The following is a 12,406-nucleotide window of genomic DNA, read 5'->3' on the forward strand; positions in this document are numbered from 1 at the left end:
TTTTATACTGTCAAAGTCCCTCAAACGGAAACCGCGAAAGACTCTTTCGTATATATATGCCTTTATACGCAAATGTCTGAAGGGCTTACAATATGCGTTTAAAAATACGAAAGTTCAAAGCCAAGCGCTTATTGGTTTTTATCGTTGCTATTAGTGGCGAACCGGCAAAGAGCTTCGGCATACCAGAAGGCCCCATTTCCGCAAACCCACTTGTGAATATCCACTTGTAGGGGGATCTTCTACTTCGTATTTTTTTTATGATTTTTTGACTTTTTTTTTATTCTTCAAAAGAGAGGGGGTTCTTCTTCTGCGGTCTTCTAGTGTGGCCTACTCGAGCCGCTAGTCCGGGCGTCTCGCGTCTCGCGGAAAAAAAAATCATTCCTATAAACCCTACCCTTTCGAAGATATTCCAACGATATGAGTGAGAACTTTAATGCCCCGTATTTCGACTATCCGCTGGAAAATGAATTTAATTACGACTGGGCTATGCCTGGATACCCGCAACCTTCTCACGTCGAGTTTACCGGACCTATCCCTGGCCGTGATATCCATCTCAGCGACCGCGTGAATCCCAAGGTGGCTATTCCTCGGACCTCACAACCCAGTAGTTGGACTAGCAGCGGTCGAGTCAGTCGAGCTTGTGAAAATTGCCGTGAACAAAAGGCCAAATGTAGTGGCCATCGCCCATCCTGTAATCGGTGCCTGGATTCTGGCGTCCAGTGCTCATATGGCGACCGAAAAAGAGAAAAGATGGCGAAGTACGTAACATTTTCTTTAGTTTAATATTCCCTAACCGGTTGATAGGCAGCTGAATGATTTGACTTTACGGGTTGAAACCTTTGATGCTTTGCTCCGTGATCTTTATCCCAAGCTTGATGTCTCCTTGGCCCAGCAGGTCGATGAAACACTGAGAGAGCTAAATGCACGCACTCCACTCACCCAAACCATTCCCTCTGTCCATATCCCTGCCTTATTCACCCAACCATCAGGCCACATCAATCACTCAATCCTTTCTCCCGCATATGCTGGTGTATCTATTCCCTCGGCTGGAGACTACACTGAAGAGGACTTCAACGGAGATGAGAAAGTCCAGGCGACAGGATTTGTGGGCGAACATTCGGAGATGGTATGGTTGTACAGACTCAAACGTGGCCTTGATCATAACAGATTGAAAATAACGAAAGAGACCCCCGTACACCCTTCGATCTCTTCTGTGAACTACTTCCAAGATAACTCGGAAATTTTGGTTCCCGACGATATCGACCTCGTACGCCGGCCTCCAATACAAATCGCTAACAGGCTTGTTGACACCTACTTTCACATCGTTCATCATACCTTCCCGATTATTGGAAAGGCAATATTTTTGAACCAGTATCGATCCTTCTATGCGAATCCCAATGTGCGGCCTGGAAAACGATGGATTATAGTGCTCAACCTAGTGTTTGCCATTGCGACCAGACATTCCTTCCTCGTCGATCAGGACCAAACAAACTGCGATGACCATCAGACCTATTTTGCACGGGCATGGAGGCTGAATGTAGGTAACACGTTGCTACATCATCCCGACTTGCAACAGGCACAGGTGGAGGGCTTAGCTGCTTTTTACCTCCTATCGGTTGGCCAAGTAAACAGGTCGGTCTTTCCTTTCCCTTCCTTGTCTATTTCTGCGTTAGACTCATTTCTAATCTGTTGGGCATCTTTATCTAGGTCTTGGAGGCTCATTGGACTTGCGATTCGATCGGCGGTGACCATGGGTTTAAACATTCGAAGCGAGAGCGAGAGCATTACACACTGTTCGAAAGAACTTCGATGTCGGGTTTGGTGGGGGCTGTTTATATTAGATACTGTGCTATGTGAGATGGCAGGCCGTCCACCTTGCACTGCGGACATTTTTTGTTCCACCCCCCTCCCTGTCCCCTTTGCCGAGGAGGACTTTTTGGATAAGCGCGTTGTGCAACTTATTACCGACCAAAAGACTCGAAGTACCTTTTACGCCTCCTTGATTTCCCATCCCGTGGAGGCATTACCAAGGGAGAGCATGACTCCAAGCACCCCAGGGCAGCAAGGGACCGACAATGAGAAACAAGAAGAAAGGGGCAGTCAGACTGGCGTGGAGAGTGTGACACCCAACTGCTCGCTATACTTTCTGTACGCAGTGGACTTAGCTCACCTCTTGCGGGAGGCCATTAATATCCTCTATGCTCCTAGAGCAATACGACAGTCATGGCATGATATTGAAGCCGCCATTTCCACATTAAACAACCATGCTGATAACTGGTTGTCTCGTCTCCCAGCGGAGTTTGATTTCACAACGCTAGACACAACCCATCAATTTCTACGACAGCGTGCTAGTCTTGCGTTCGGGTTCTACTCCACCAAACTGATCATCTTGCAGCCGTGTATCCGCCGTCTATCTCAGTCATCTGAAGCAAACTCCCCGGGAACTGTGTGTGAACATATGGCAGCCTTGTGCGCTCAGGCGGCAGATCAAATGCTGGTACTGCTACCCGAGGAGCCAGACTTGAATTGGCTGTATGGGGTTACCCCTTGGTGGTGCATCCTGCACAACATAATGCAGTCGACTACCATCCTTCTCACCGAGCTGTTCACGCGCACTCACGAAGGCACCACCAAGGCTGTTTATATCACCAAGAAGATCAACAAAGCAATTCGCTGGTTGAAGGAGATGTCGACCAAAGACCTTTGTTCGCAGCGAGCCTGGCTTGTCTGCATGAATCTTGTTTCACGGCATGGCTCGAAGTTTGGGTTCGACGTTGAAACCGAACTCTAGACACATATATTTTTCAATTTATCTCGTGTAGATATAGGAGTTTGATTTTATACCCCGGCTTGATTGGGGTAAAGCGACCCTAAGCGATTCATCTGCTCTTGTTTGCTGTACATGTGGGTTCAATGACATATACCATGCAATTTCTTCTGTCATCACGCGTCCCTTGTGACGCTGGAATTTTTCGTTCATTTGGTTTTTCGATCGTGATTTCGGTTTATCTTCATCAATGCATTTCCCCAAGTCGATTCGTCTTATTTCAATAGTTTGCTGTCTCATAAGGTTGCTCTTTTGTTTGAGTCCACAAGGATCTTTCTTTAGTACATATGTACACACGATAGAGTGTCATTACCTGAATACCATCTTTAAACCTTAAGAGTTGAGTCACTTATCAAATCATTAAGACCAGAATAACAAGGTCTAGAACGTGTGTATATCATTATCAATATCTCATCTACCCTGGCTAACCCCGATCAGAACTCATGACATGTATATAAATTCTCCGCCTCGTTGAAGAACGTATCAACAGGATGCAACAGCCCAAGATCGATATCCGACTGCGCAAGGAAATCTTGCATGGTCGGCTCTAAAAACGCCATTTCGGTTGTATATCCGCTGACGGTATCCCTTAAGGGGTATGGGTATGCATTGATGCCATGGCTGTGGGCATGTTGGGTGGTGGCTGAAGCGAGGATGTCATGTGTTGCGGGTATCAAGGACGGCGGGTGTATGGATGTCGATGTCGATGTCGATGGATTTAATGGCAAGCTGTTCAAAAAGGGAGTAGTAGCTGTTGCTAAATCTGACGAAGGCCCAGACAAAGCTAGTGCACCACCACGAGAGGGAGCATTACCACTAGCGTCAGCATTGATATTAGGAGCCACTCCACCAGCGGCCATCTCAGCACTCCCATCGCCATGTCTCGCACCCTGATACACAGCTAAACAAGCCTTCACCTGCTCGAGGTTATGATAAAATTCCGCCGCAGCCAGATTCCCGTTCTCGGTCATGGAGCGTAGCAGATCCAGCGCTGAGTCGAATCCCGTCATATCTGTCGGACTGCCGATCGGCACAAAGCTGGACATTGCCAAGATCAATGCTGAGGAAAAGAGGTAATGGGCGTGGAAATAGCCGAAAGTCGGCATGGATCCGTTGATCCACCGTGTCAGGATCATCGAATGAGAGTGTCGTGCTGCATGGATACATGCTTCGCTTAGAGTGAGCACGGGCTGGGAAACGGATACGTCTTCGCTGCTACTTTCCGTCCCGATCCCGATCCCGATTCCGCTAGTACTATTGGCGGTTTTGCTTTTTTTGCTTAGTGTCATCAGGAGGTGCAGGAGCGTTGGGCGCGTAGTTAAGATCACGCATTGATTGAAGGCCATGTGGAGGGAGACGACGGGTTTCTTGCTCGATTCTAGGTCTTCCATGTTCAGTCTCAGTGATTCGGGGAGTGTCTCTACCCAGTGTTTCAGGGATTTGAGTAGCTTCTGAACGCGTTGGAGGAAGGTCTCTTGGTACTTTCTCCGGCTGTATAGCTTGGTGATTGTCTCGCCAACTATGCGTGCCAGCTTGATATTGGCGGTCATGTATTCCGAGTCGGAAAGTTCTTCTCCATGGCGCCATTCGGGGGAGATGGTTGACGGCATGTCGACGTGGATATCTTCATCGAGAATTTGCATTGGGAGGCCCATTTTTGATCCCCACATCCTGTCGAAGATGTAGATTGTCCACCATATTTGGATGCGGTGTTGGCGCTCCACTGGGTCGATGAGTTGTGATTCTAGGATATTATGATTCAAGCCAATTGTCAAACCCATCCGCATGGCGTTTCCAATCAGAATATACGCTGAATGACGCCGGTTGAGATAGTATGAAAAAAGAGACTTGGGATATGATAAGTATTTTGACGTCGAAAAATACACGTTGAGCCACATACCAACAGTAATAGGGTTTCCAAGTGTGTAACACTGGTTCTCTCCGGCAAGATCTGGACCAATCCCATTGCTCGAGCAAAGTATGAGGTGCCTGGTACCCTGGAGCCAGAACTGGGCTCAGATCGGATTGAATACGCCTGGCCGAACGCGAACAGGGCGAAAAATTTACATTTGCTAGCCGTGCAGTCAAAGTCTTGTGTCTGGTAGATCTCTTCCAGTTTATCTAATGTCGACTTGCGCATCATGAGGTGGTACAGATGCCCGATCTGGTGGATTGCTATCCGGACCAACAACCGAGCATGGTGAAGACTCGGCCACTGGATATCGGCTTCGTTCGCTGCAGCGATGGTCTCTTCGCGCTCATACTGTGTTCGTGGAATATGTGGCATCGCACTATTCCCCGACAAGAAACGCCGAAACCGTGTTGCGAACGCTGAACATGCCGCCTCGCCGATGTAGATTGGCGGGGAAGAAGGATCATACCGGTGGAACCAGGCTCGATCTCCAATCAATGGATTCTGAATGCCTGTGCCATCAGGGACATCTGCTGTCCTGGAAGGTCCTCTGTTGGAGATCTCAGTATGTTGCGGGTCATGTATCGGAATGCCAAGGGATGTCTACCTCTGCAAGGGGTCGTTTGTCTCGGTGACCTGAGCCGAAGTGATCGATCGTTCCTTGAGCCGCTGATTCTCTGCAAGGAGCTGATCTAGATAGCTGATCGGAGAATACTTTTTAGCTTCTGATCTGACACATGTGATAAACAAGCTTTGAAGAGGCTTGGTCTAATGGTATTTGTGGCTTGCTTGCATACTTCTCACTAACTTTCACCTGACGATCCCGAGTAGCGTAGGCACATTCATCAGCGAGTCCCACTGCGCGACATTTACTACACGGCTGATCTCCGGAACACTTAATTTTATGCGAGTGGCATCTTTGACAGCTATTAATGCTGTGTGTCAGTTCTTGACGGCTTTGGTGTGAAGCATCTGGAATACGCACGCAACGAATATCCTTTTTTGGGAGTCCCGACCTTCTTGCTCTTGCTCTTGTGTAAGAGCACGCCTTTTCCGTGTCATAGTGACAAATCACTATTTTTGAACTTTTCAAATTGTGTAAAAAGAATAAATCGGTTGCATGCGGTCGGAGATTTGGAAGGTCTCGCCGAGCATTCGGCAATTTTGGGATTTTGCCGAGTCGGAGCTGACTAATCAGTTTTCTGGCCGGGCCTTTTAACCTGGAGCGACCAAGTAGTTTCTGGAGGGCCTGTGAGCTTAATAGATTGTTTTACTTAACTAGAAACGAAGAATATGTCTTTTTCTTGGAGTTTCCGCCTATATTCCGAATACCTTGGTATTAAATTCTATTATTGTTCCGAAATCATCGAGTCATGTCTATCTAGACTCTATCGCGATCTATAAACCAACTATCATGCAGGCATTTCGTATCGCCTAGGATGCAAAGACATAAATGCAAGTGGAAAAAGAAAACCTTATATCCCTGTGATCAAGGCTTCGCATCGAGGCTGAACTTCCTTTCAGACCATTGCTGCATATCAATGCCCCATTTAGTGATAGCAAGCACACAGAAACCACCTGTTATAGCGAGAAATACACCTGAGCAGAACATATGGTTAGATACGATTCAACCATGATATCATTGAGAAAACTCACATATTGTGAATGTCCATCCTACCCCGATAGCACTGATTACCGGCTCAACAGCCGCCGTCGCAGCAGCAGCAAATATATACTGCACCACATACTTTGCGCTAATAACCTCCGAACGCACATGCGGCATAACCTCTATAAGGTGGATGGTTAGTTTTGAAAAACCCAGTGTATTGGGCGGATAATACTCACCAGCCGAATAAGTATTCAGCCCATTGAAAGCACCTATTAGCCCTGCGCCCGCAAAAAAAGCGGCGATAATCGGCACAGCCATACCACCCACTTCTTTCTGTAAGGTCCAGCAGTAGATTAAGGTTGAAATTGGAACGACCCCAAAAAGGGTGGCAAGACCACTGTTCAGGCGGTCCTGAGGTAGGCGCACCCCGTTTCGTTTAAGAATCCATTTCTTCACGGCATGGTCAGACAGCCTGCCGCCAACGACACTACCGATTAGAAAACCTATTCCAGGGGAAAGATAGAATAAGCCGCTGATGAGTGGAGTTGTCAGGTTGAAACGCGGATTGAAAATTGAGCGGGCTGATGTGAGAAGTGCGTATTGGAATGTAGAAAGAAGGCCACATGTGAGGCACTGTTGCTTGTTAGTCACTTTACAAGATAAAATTCCAGCACTGGCAGGTAATTCTTACTGCAAGAAAGATATTGGGATACACAAATTGACGAAAGATGCGCAGAGGATTGAACATGCTCAAAACAGTGCAAAGCTTCCAGGGTTTGTTGGAGTCCATGATCCGGTTCTTTTCTTGGATACTCGGCACAAAAAGAAGAGACAAGACGAGGCCGAGTAGAGTCATCGCAAACTGCAGCCAGTAGATAATGCGCCATTGGGAGAATGTGACGATGATGCCGCCAATACAGGGTCCTAATTAGACAGTTAATCACTTAGATCCAATGAAAGCGAGATATAGTAGTAGCTAAAACATACCAATTGCAGGCCCACTGACAGATCCAACCATAAAGCAGCCAACAGCCGTTCCACGCACAGTCTATGAGCCCCTGTCAGTAATAAGAAGACACTCAAAATCACACCAACGTACCGGTTCAAAGATATCGGCAAGAATAGTCTGCCCAGCAACCATGAAGAAGGTACCTGTAAAACCTCCCAAAATACGCATTGCTATAAACATATGCAAATTGATTGCGGCGGCAGTACCAGCCGAGCATGCGCAAAGCACAAGGATAGCTGCATTATAGGCATTTCGACGCCCGAACAGGTGAGTGACAGGACCCCAAATAAAAGACGAGAAACCCATGGCAATCAGAACACCGGCATTGGTGACATTGAGAATCTCCGATGTAGTAGAAAACTCGGTAGCGATCTCCGGGATTGCGGGCAATAGTGAAGTACTGGAGAATGTGACAGCCAAGGTCATCCAGCTGACGATAAAAAGGATGAGACATTTGTGCCATGTTGGAATACCATAGGCATTTGAGAACTGGGGTTTTAAAGCCAAATCGTCTTCTGATTCCGAGTCGTGGGGAGAATCGACCTGTGGGGTTGGTTTTTGGGACTCGAGATCTGGTCTGGATTCCATGATGGGATGTTAAGTGGAATTTAGATGGTATATAGTCGATGTAAAAGATTGACTGATGGCTTCCGCACCTCTAAATTAAAAATTAATGTACACAGAAAATAATCCAACAGGATTCAGTTGACATTTTGTATGAAAACCCTCTCGGCATGTTGAAGCTATCGCCGAAGCATGGTTTTTTCTAGCGTGGAGCACTTTCCTCTGATGTGGATCGGATAGGGCGATCGGCTTAGGAGGCCGACTTCTTCGTTTCGTATTTGAAGGGTGTCATGTCAAAATATTCAGGGATAGCAGGGAGAACCAAATGATAGAGACCGTGTGAGGTCGAATTTCATGTGTTATTTCCGGCTTAGCTACGTAAATTGTCTGTTCTGGCCTTCATTTTATTAATTCGACATCGATTTGACACACAAATTGTTGGGATATCAACCCTGCTGTTTACCATGCTGTTTGCTAGTCTAGACTGGGACTTTTTCTTGACAGTTAGCTTGGTGTTTTTTGCATGGTATAAATACCCAGTTTCTCCATAGGTTATCCAATGCAGCACAGCATCCATATTCTTCTATCTTAATCACTCGCTGTATGCTCAACACAAATTCAACATGGTTTATTCAATGCACTTGCTCATAGTTTTTCTAGATCCAGAAGATGTTCGAAATGATTCTTATGCTTAGATGCTTCCTCTATGCCATGCAGCGAACACCCTGAAACTGACCGCAGAGCCAGGCTGACGCGTCCCCGTGCAAGGTTTCCTCTGCTAGTACAAAGAGATCGGCAAAAGAGTTTGGCAAAATTTGAAGCTTTCAATATAGCCCGCCAAGATATCTCGTGTCCCAGGTCTGGGGGAAAGGAGACGCCAACGCAAGGGATAGCGAAAGACAAACCTCACCTCTAGGGAAAGGTACTTGATCACTACACAGGATCAGACGAAGCAGCATAATTCAGCTATGGACCACAAAGAAGCACAAAATATCAAAGCATCTGTTTCCCCTTTACCCCCAGTCGAAAAGCACCATACACCTCATTTTGTCTTGATCCCCCAACCCAGTACCCACCCCCGGGACCCTTTGGTATGGTAGAAGTCCCTCGTGCATCATTGTCCCCGAAGATAAACTGACGAGATCCATCTAGAATTGGCCTCCTACCCGCAAATATGTAATACTGGGTATGTTATATCTCGCATCTTTCTCCGGTGCTACTGCGGCTTTATCAGCACAGCTCAATCTGGCCGACCAAGAGATGCTGTACCACAAGACGAAGCTGGAAGAGTCCTATGCTGTATGTCTATAAATCCATCTTATCTAAGTCTTCGAAATCTGTGTGGTTGTCAATTTTAGTATCACCCGTCTAATATCCCCAGAACTCAGCCGCGCTAGCTGGCATGGCCGCGGGCCCATTCTTCTTCGCCCCGATATCTCACTTGCTCGGCAGCAGCTCCGTGATCTTCTGGTGTGTGCTGTTTACACTAGTATGTCAGGTCTGGGGCGCTGTCATGACTGAGCCTGGCAACTATATCGCATACGTGATGTCCCGGCTCTTTGCTGGCTTCTTCGGTGCCGTACCTACAGTGCTTGGCCCTCGTATCGTGACCGATCTGTTCTTCTTGCATCAGCGTGGCCGTGCTTTTGCTACTCTGCATATGGCGTTCTTGTTTGGAACAATTGCTGGACCGACGTTTTCGGGCTTTGTTTCTGCGCACTCGTTTTTCCCTGTTGAATTCTGGTGGACGGTCAGTCTACTAGGATTCACGCTTATCTGTTGTTTCTGTTTTCTTGAGGAAACCGGATTTGACCATGAATGCTTTGAAAGCAACCCGGAAATTCCAGTTGGAATTTTGGCTAATAGATTCGCTACTTTTTTCTTCGGGAAGAAGGTTGTCTTGCCGACTACTTGGAAAGAGACGGTATGTACAGCGAAACGCCGAGCCTTTATGCCACACCTTAGGAACTAAATTCGATCTGATATTAATTGGGCAGGTCAAAATCGGAATCACACCCTTCTTAATCGGAATGTGCCCAGTGACGATCATCATGGGAATATTCACATTAATCTCCTTTGGATTCTACGTGGGTGTCAACGCACTCACGCCGGTGTGGCTCCAGAAGCCTATCTCGGAAGGTGGCTACGGGTTCTCACTGGAACAAAACGCGGCATTCACATTCTGCCATTTGATTGGCATCGTTGTTGTCCAATTCTACGGTCACCTTCTCAACGACCGGCTGCCGCTCGCTCTGGCACGACGGTATAACGGTGGTGTCTGGAAGCCCGAGTATCGACTGCATGTCCTGTGGCTTCCGAGGGTTGTGATCAACCCTATTGGTCTAGGGATTTTTGGTGCAGCCTTGCGATATCATCTGCACTACATGGTACTGGTGCTGGCAGTCTTTATTGTGACTGTTGGGTCGCTGGCTAGTGTTCCTGTCACGGTGAACTACGTCGTCGAGTGTTTTACGCGATATCCGGCTGAAGCTGGCATTGTTCTTGGTGCTTATCGCATTGTCTATGGATTGACAATTAGCTTCTATATCAATCCTTGGGTCGAGGCTGTCGATGTTGGCTGGGTTTATGGTATGATGGCTTTTTTTGCTGTATTCTCCTTCATGTTTGTAATGTTACTCATGTGGAAAGGACATGCAATTCGTAAGGTTCAATTTTCGAGCCTTGGATCTAGCGAGGAGGGCGAACGGTTGGTAGGTAATTAGGTTTACCAGATGGGCTGGAGACTCGGCAACGGGTCATTGTACCTAGAAGGAATGACTATAGAAGAGAGAATAATATATCAGACCGGAAGAGAGGGGGGAGCAAACAGGCAGATCTCAGGCAGCAATCCCTCGGACAAAGGACAAGTGAGAAACTGAGATTATGAGCTCAAATAGGTGAACATTCTATCTCTCACCCCTCTTCCTCTCACTTTACTTCCCTCTCACTTTTCTTTTCCTCTTCTTCACACTACATTACGACAGTACAACAACACACTCTGCTCGACATAATAACTGATATCTTCCCAATCTACGACAACATGGAGGCCATTAGAGAAGCCTTTGAGAAATGCCAGGCCGAACGCCGCGCTGCGTTGATCACCTACGTGACACCCGGCTATCCAACCATTAGCAAAACACCGGGGATCATGCTCTCAATGCAAGCCGGAAACGCAGGTAGGTGTTGTTTCACTCGTGTCTATTTCGTGAGACATGTAACATCATGTATCCGATATCAGTTAATTGTAACCCCTGGACAGATATCATCGAACTTGGGATTCCATTTACGGACCCCGTGAACGAAAGCCCAGCTATCCAGCAGGCCAATGTCAAGGCCGTCGAAAACGGTGTCCACATTCCACACATCCTGCAAATGATTAACTCGGCCCGTAAGCAAGGTCTGGCTGTCCCCGTGCTGCTGGTAGGGTACTTAAACCCTATGCGTGCATATGCCTACGGAGAGCAGAAGCTGCTTCGATACTGCAAGGGTGCCGGTGTGGACGGGCTTATCATTGTTGACGTTCCCTCGGATGATGCGGTGCGATTCCATGATGTATGCAAATCCAAAGGGTCTGTATAACCCCATCATCTGAGCTAACATTTGTATTCAGCTAATCAAAATCCTAGGCTGTCGTACATTCCTCTCATTTCCTCCTCTACTCCGAACGAACACATCAAAATACTTTGCAATATCGCCGACTCATTTATGTGTATTGTAGCTCGGACGGGAGTTAGCGGAACCTATGAAAAGCCATATGAGTGCGTGGGAAACCTGCTCTATCGTGTGCATGCTTGCACTGGGAATCCGGTCCCAGTAGCTGTCGGGTTTGGTATCGGCACCCAACAAAATTTTGTTGACATTGCTCGTCTCACTGAAGGCATCGTCATCGGCAGCCCAATCATATCCATACTGGGAAATGCGACTCTTGGAACTGGTGCTCAGAAGGTCAAGGAGTACTGTCTTCAAGTTGCTGGACGCACCGAAGATCAAATTGTCATCACAGAAAGAAAAGATCGAGCCACCGAACCCTTGTCTCCAACTACTATCTATCTTTCCTATGATGGAGCAGGCGATACCGAACACACCGGCGTTCAAAGTCCTCGGTGCCCATAAAAACGGTGCATTTCATGCCGAATTGAGCGCATAGAGTCGCTGTTGCGACACCGTGCTGATCGGTGCCTGTTTCGGCTTATGCACGTTTTGCCGAGTTGGTTGCGAAGGAGTTGGGGCTTGGGCAGGATGTTGTTGTTTGTTTTAGTGAACGGGGTGATAAGGATGTGCGGACTGTTGCCCATGTTATGTCTACCATTAAAGCGGACGGCATCTAATGGTTTCTTTTGATTAAGTGGACAGTTTCGTGAAGTGTGGCTCTTGTAGCTATTATCTCTATGTTATTTCAGATCATACGCAACTCTCTTCTCTAGAGAAATATTCTAAACTGCAGGGACCAAAGTGTATTCAATTAGGGCTAATTAAGCAAGGTTC

General features: G+C 47.2%; 3 protein-coding genes across 3 annotated transcripts; 2 read left to right on the forward strand and 1 right to left on the reverse strand.

The window, feature by feature from the left end:
• Positions 1–417: 417 nt before the first annotated feature.
• On the forward strand, positions 418–2,791 carry PGRI_066410 (putative C6 transcription factor; the record flags this gene model as incomplete). Its single annotated transcript, XM_040794355.1, has 5 exons — positions 418–627; positions 721–758; positions 805–1,537; positions 1,708–1,816; positions 1,866–2,791. The coding sequence occupies 5 exons, from the start codon at positions 418–420 to the stop codon at positions 2,789–2,791; spliced, it is 2,016 nt and encodes a 671-aa protein (XP_040649605.1).
• Positions 2,792–3,261: 470 nt separating this feature from the next.
• PGRI_066420 (transcription factor domain-containing protein) lies at positions 3,262–7,945 on the reverse strand (the record flags this gene model as incomplete). The annotated part of the gene is made up of 11 exons (XM_040794356.1): positions 3,262–4,674; positions 4,728–5,289; positions 5,347–5,469; positions 5,554–5,665; positions 5,725–5,787; positions 6,396–6,527; positions 6,585–6,681; positions 6,775–6,981; positions 7,040–7,272; positions 7,336–7,396; positions 7,448–7,945. 11 exons carry the CDS (start codon positions 7,943–7,945, stop codon positions 3,262–3,264), a joined length of 3,501 nt encoding a protein of 1,166 aa, XP_040649606.1.
• Positions 7,946–8,889: 944 nt separating this feature from the next.
• Positions 8,890–12,034, forward strand: PGRI_066430 (Major facilitator superfamily domain, general substrate transporter; the record flags this gene model as incomplete). The annotated part of the gene is made up of 8 exons (XM_040794357.1): positions 8,890–9,012; positions 9,074–9,107; positions 9,156–9,220; positions 9,303–9,845; positions 9,919–10,510; positions 10,906–11,097; positions 11,181–11,490; positions 11,548–12,034. The coding sequence occupies 8 exons, from the start codon at positions 8,890–8,892 to the stop codon at positions 12,032–12,034; spliced, it is 2,346 nt and encodes a 781-aa protein (XP_040649607.1).
• Positions 12,035–12,406: the final 372 nt, after the last annotated feature.

The sequence above is a fragment of the Penicillium griseofulvum genome (genome assembly GCF_001561935.1).
Source record: "Penicillium griseofulvum strain PG3 chromosome Unknown contig_91, whole genome shotgun sequence".
In the NCBI taxonomy this organism is placed as follows: domain Eukaryota; kingdom Fungi; phylum Ascomycota; class Eurotiomycetes; order Eurotiales; family Aspergillaceae; genus Penicillium; species Penicillium griseofulvum.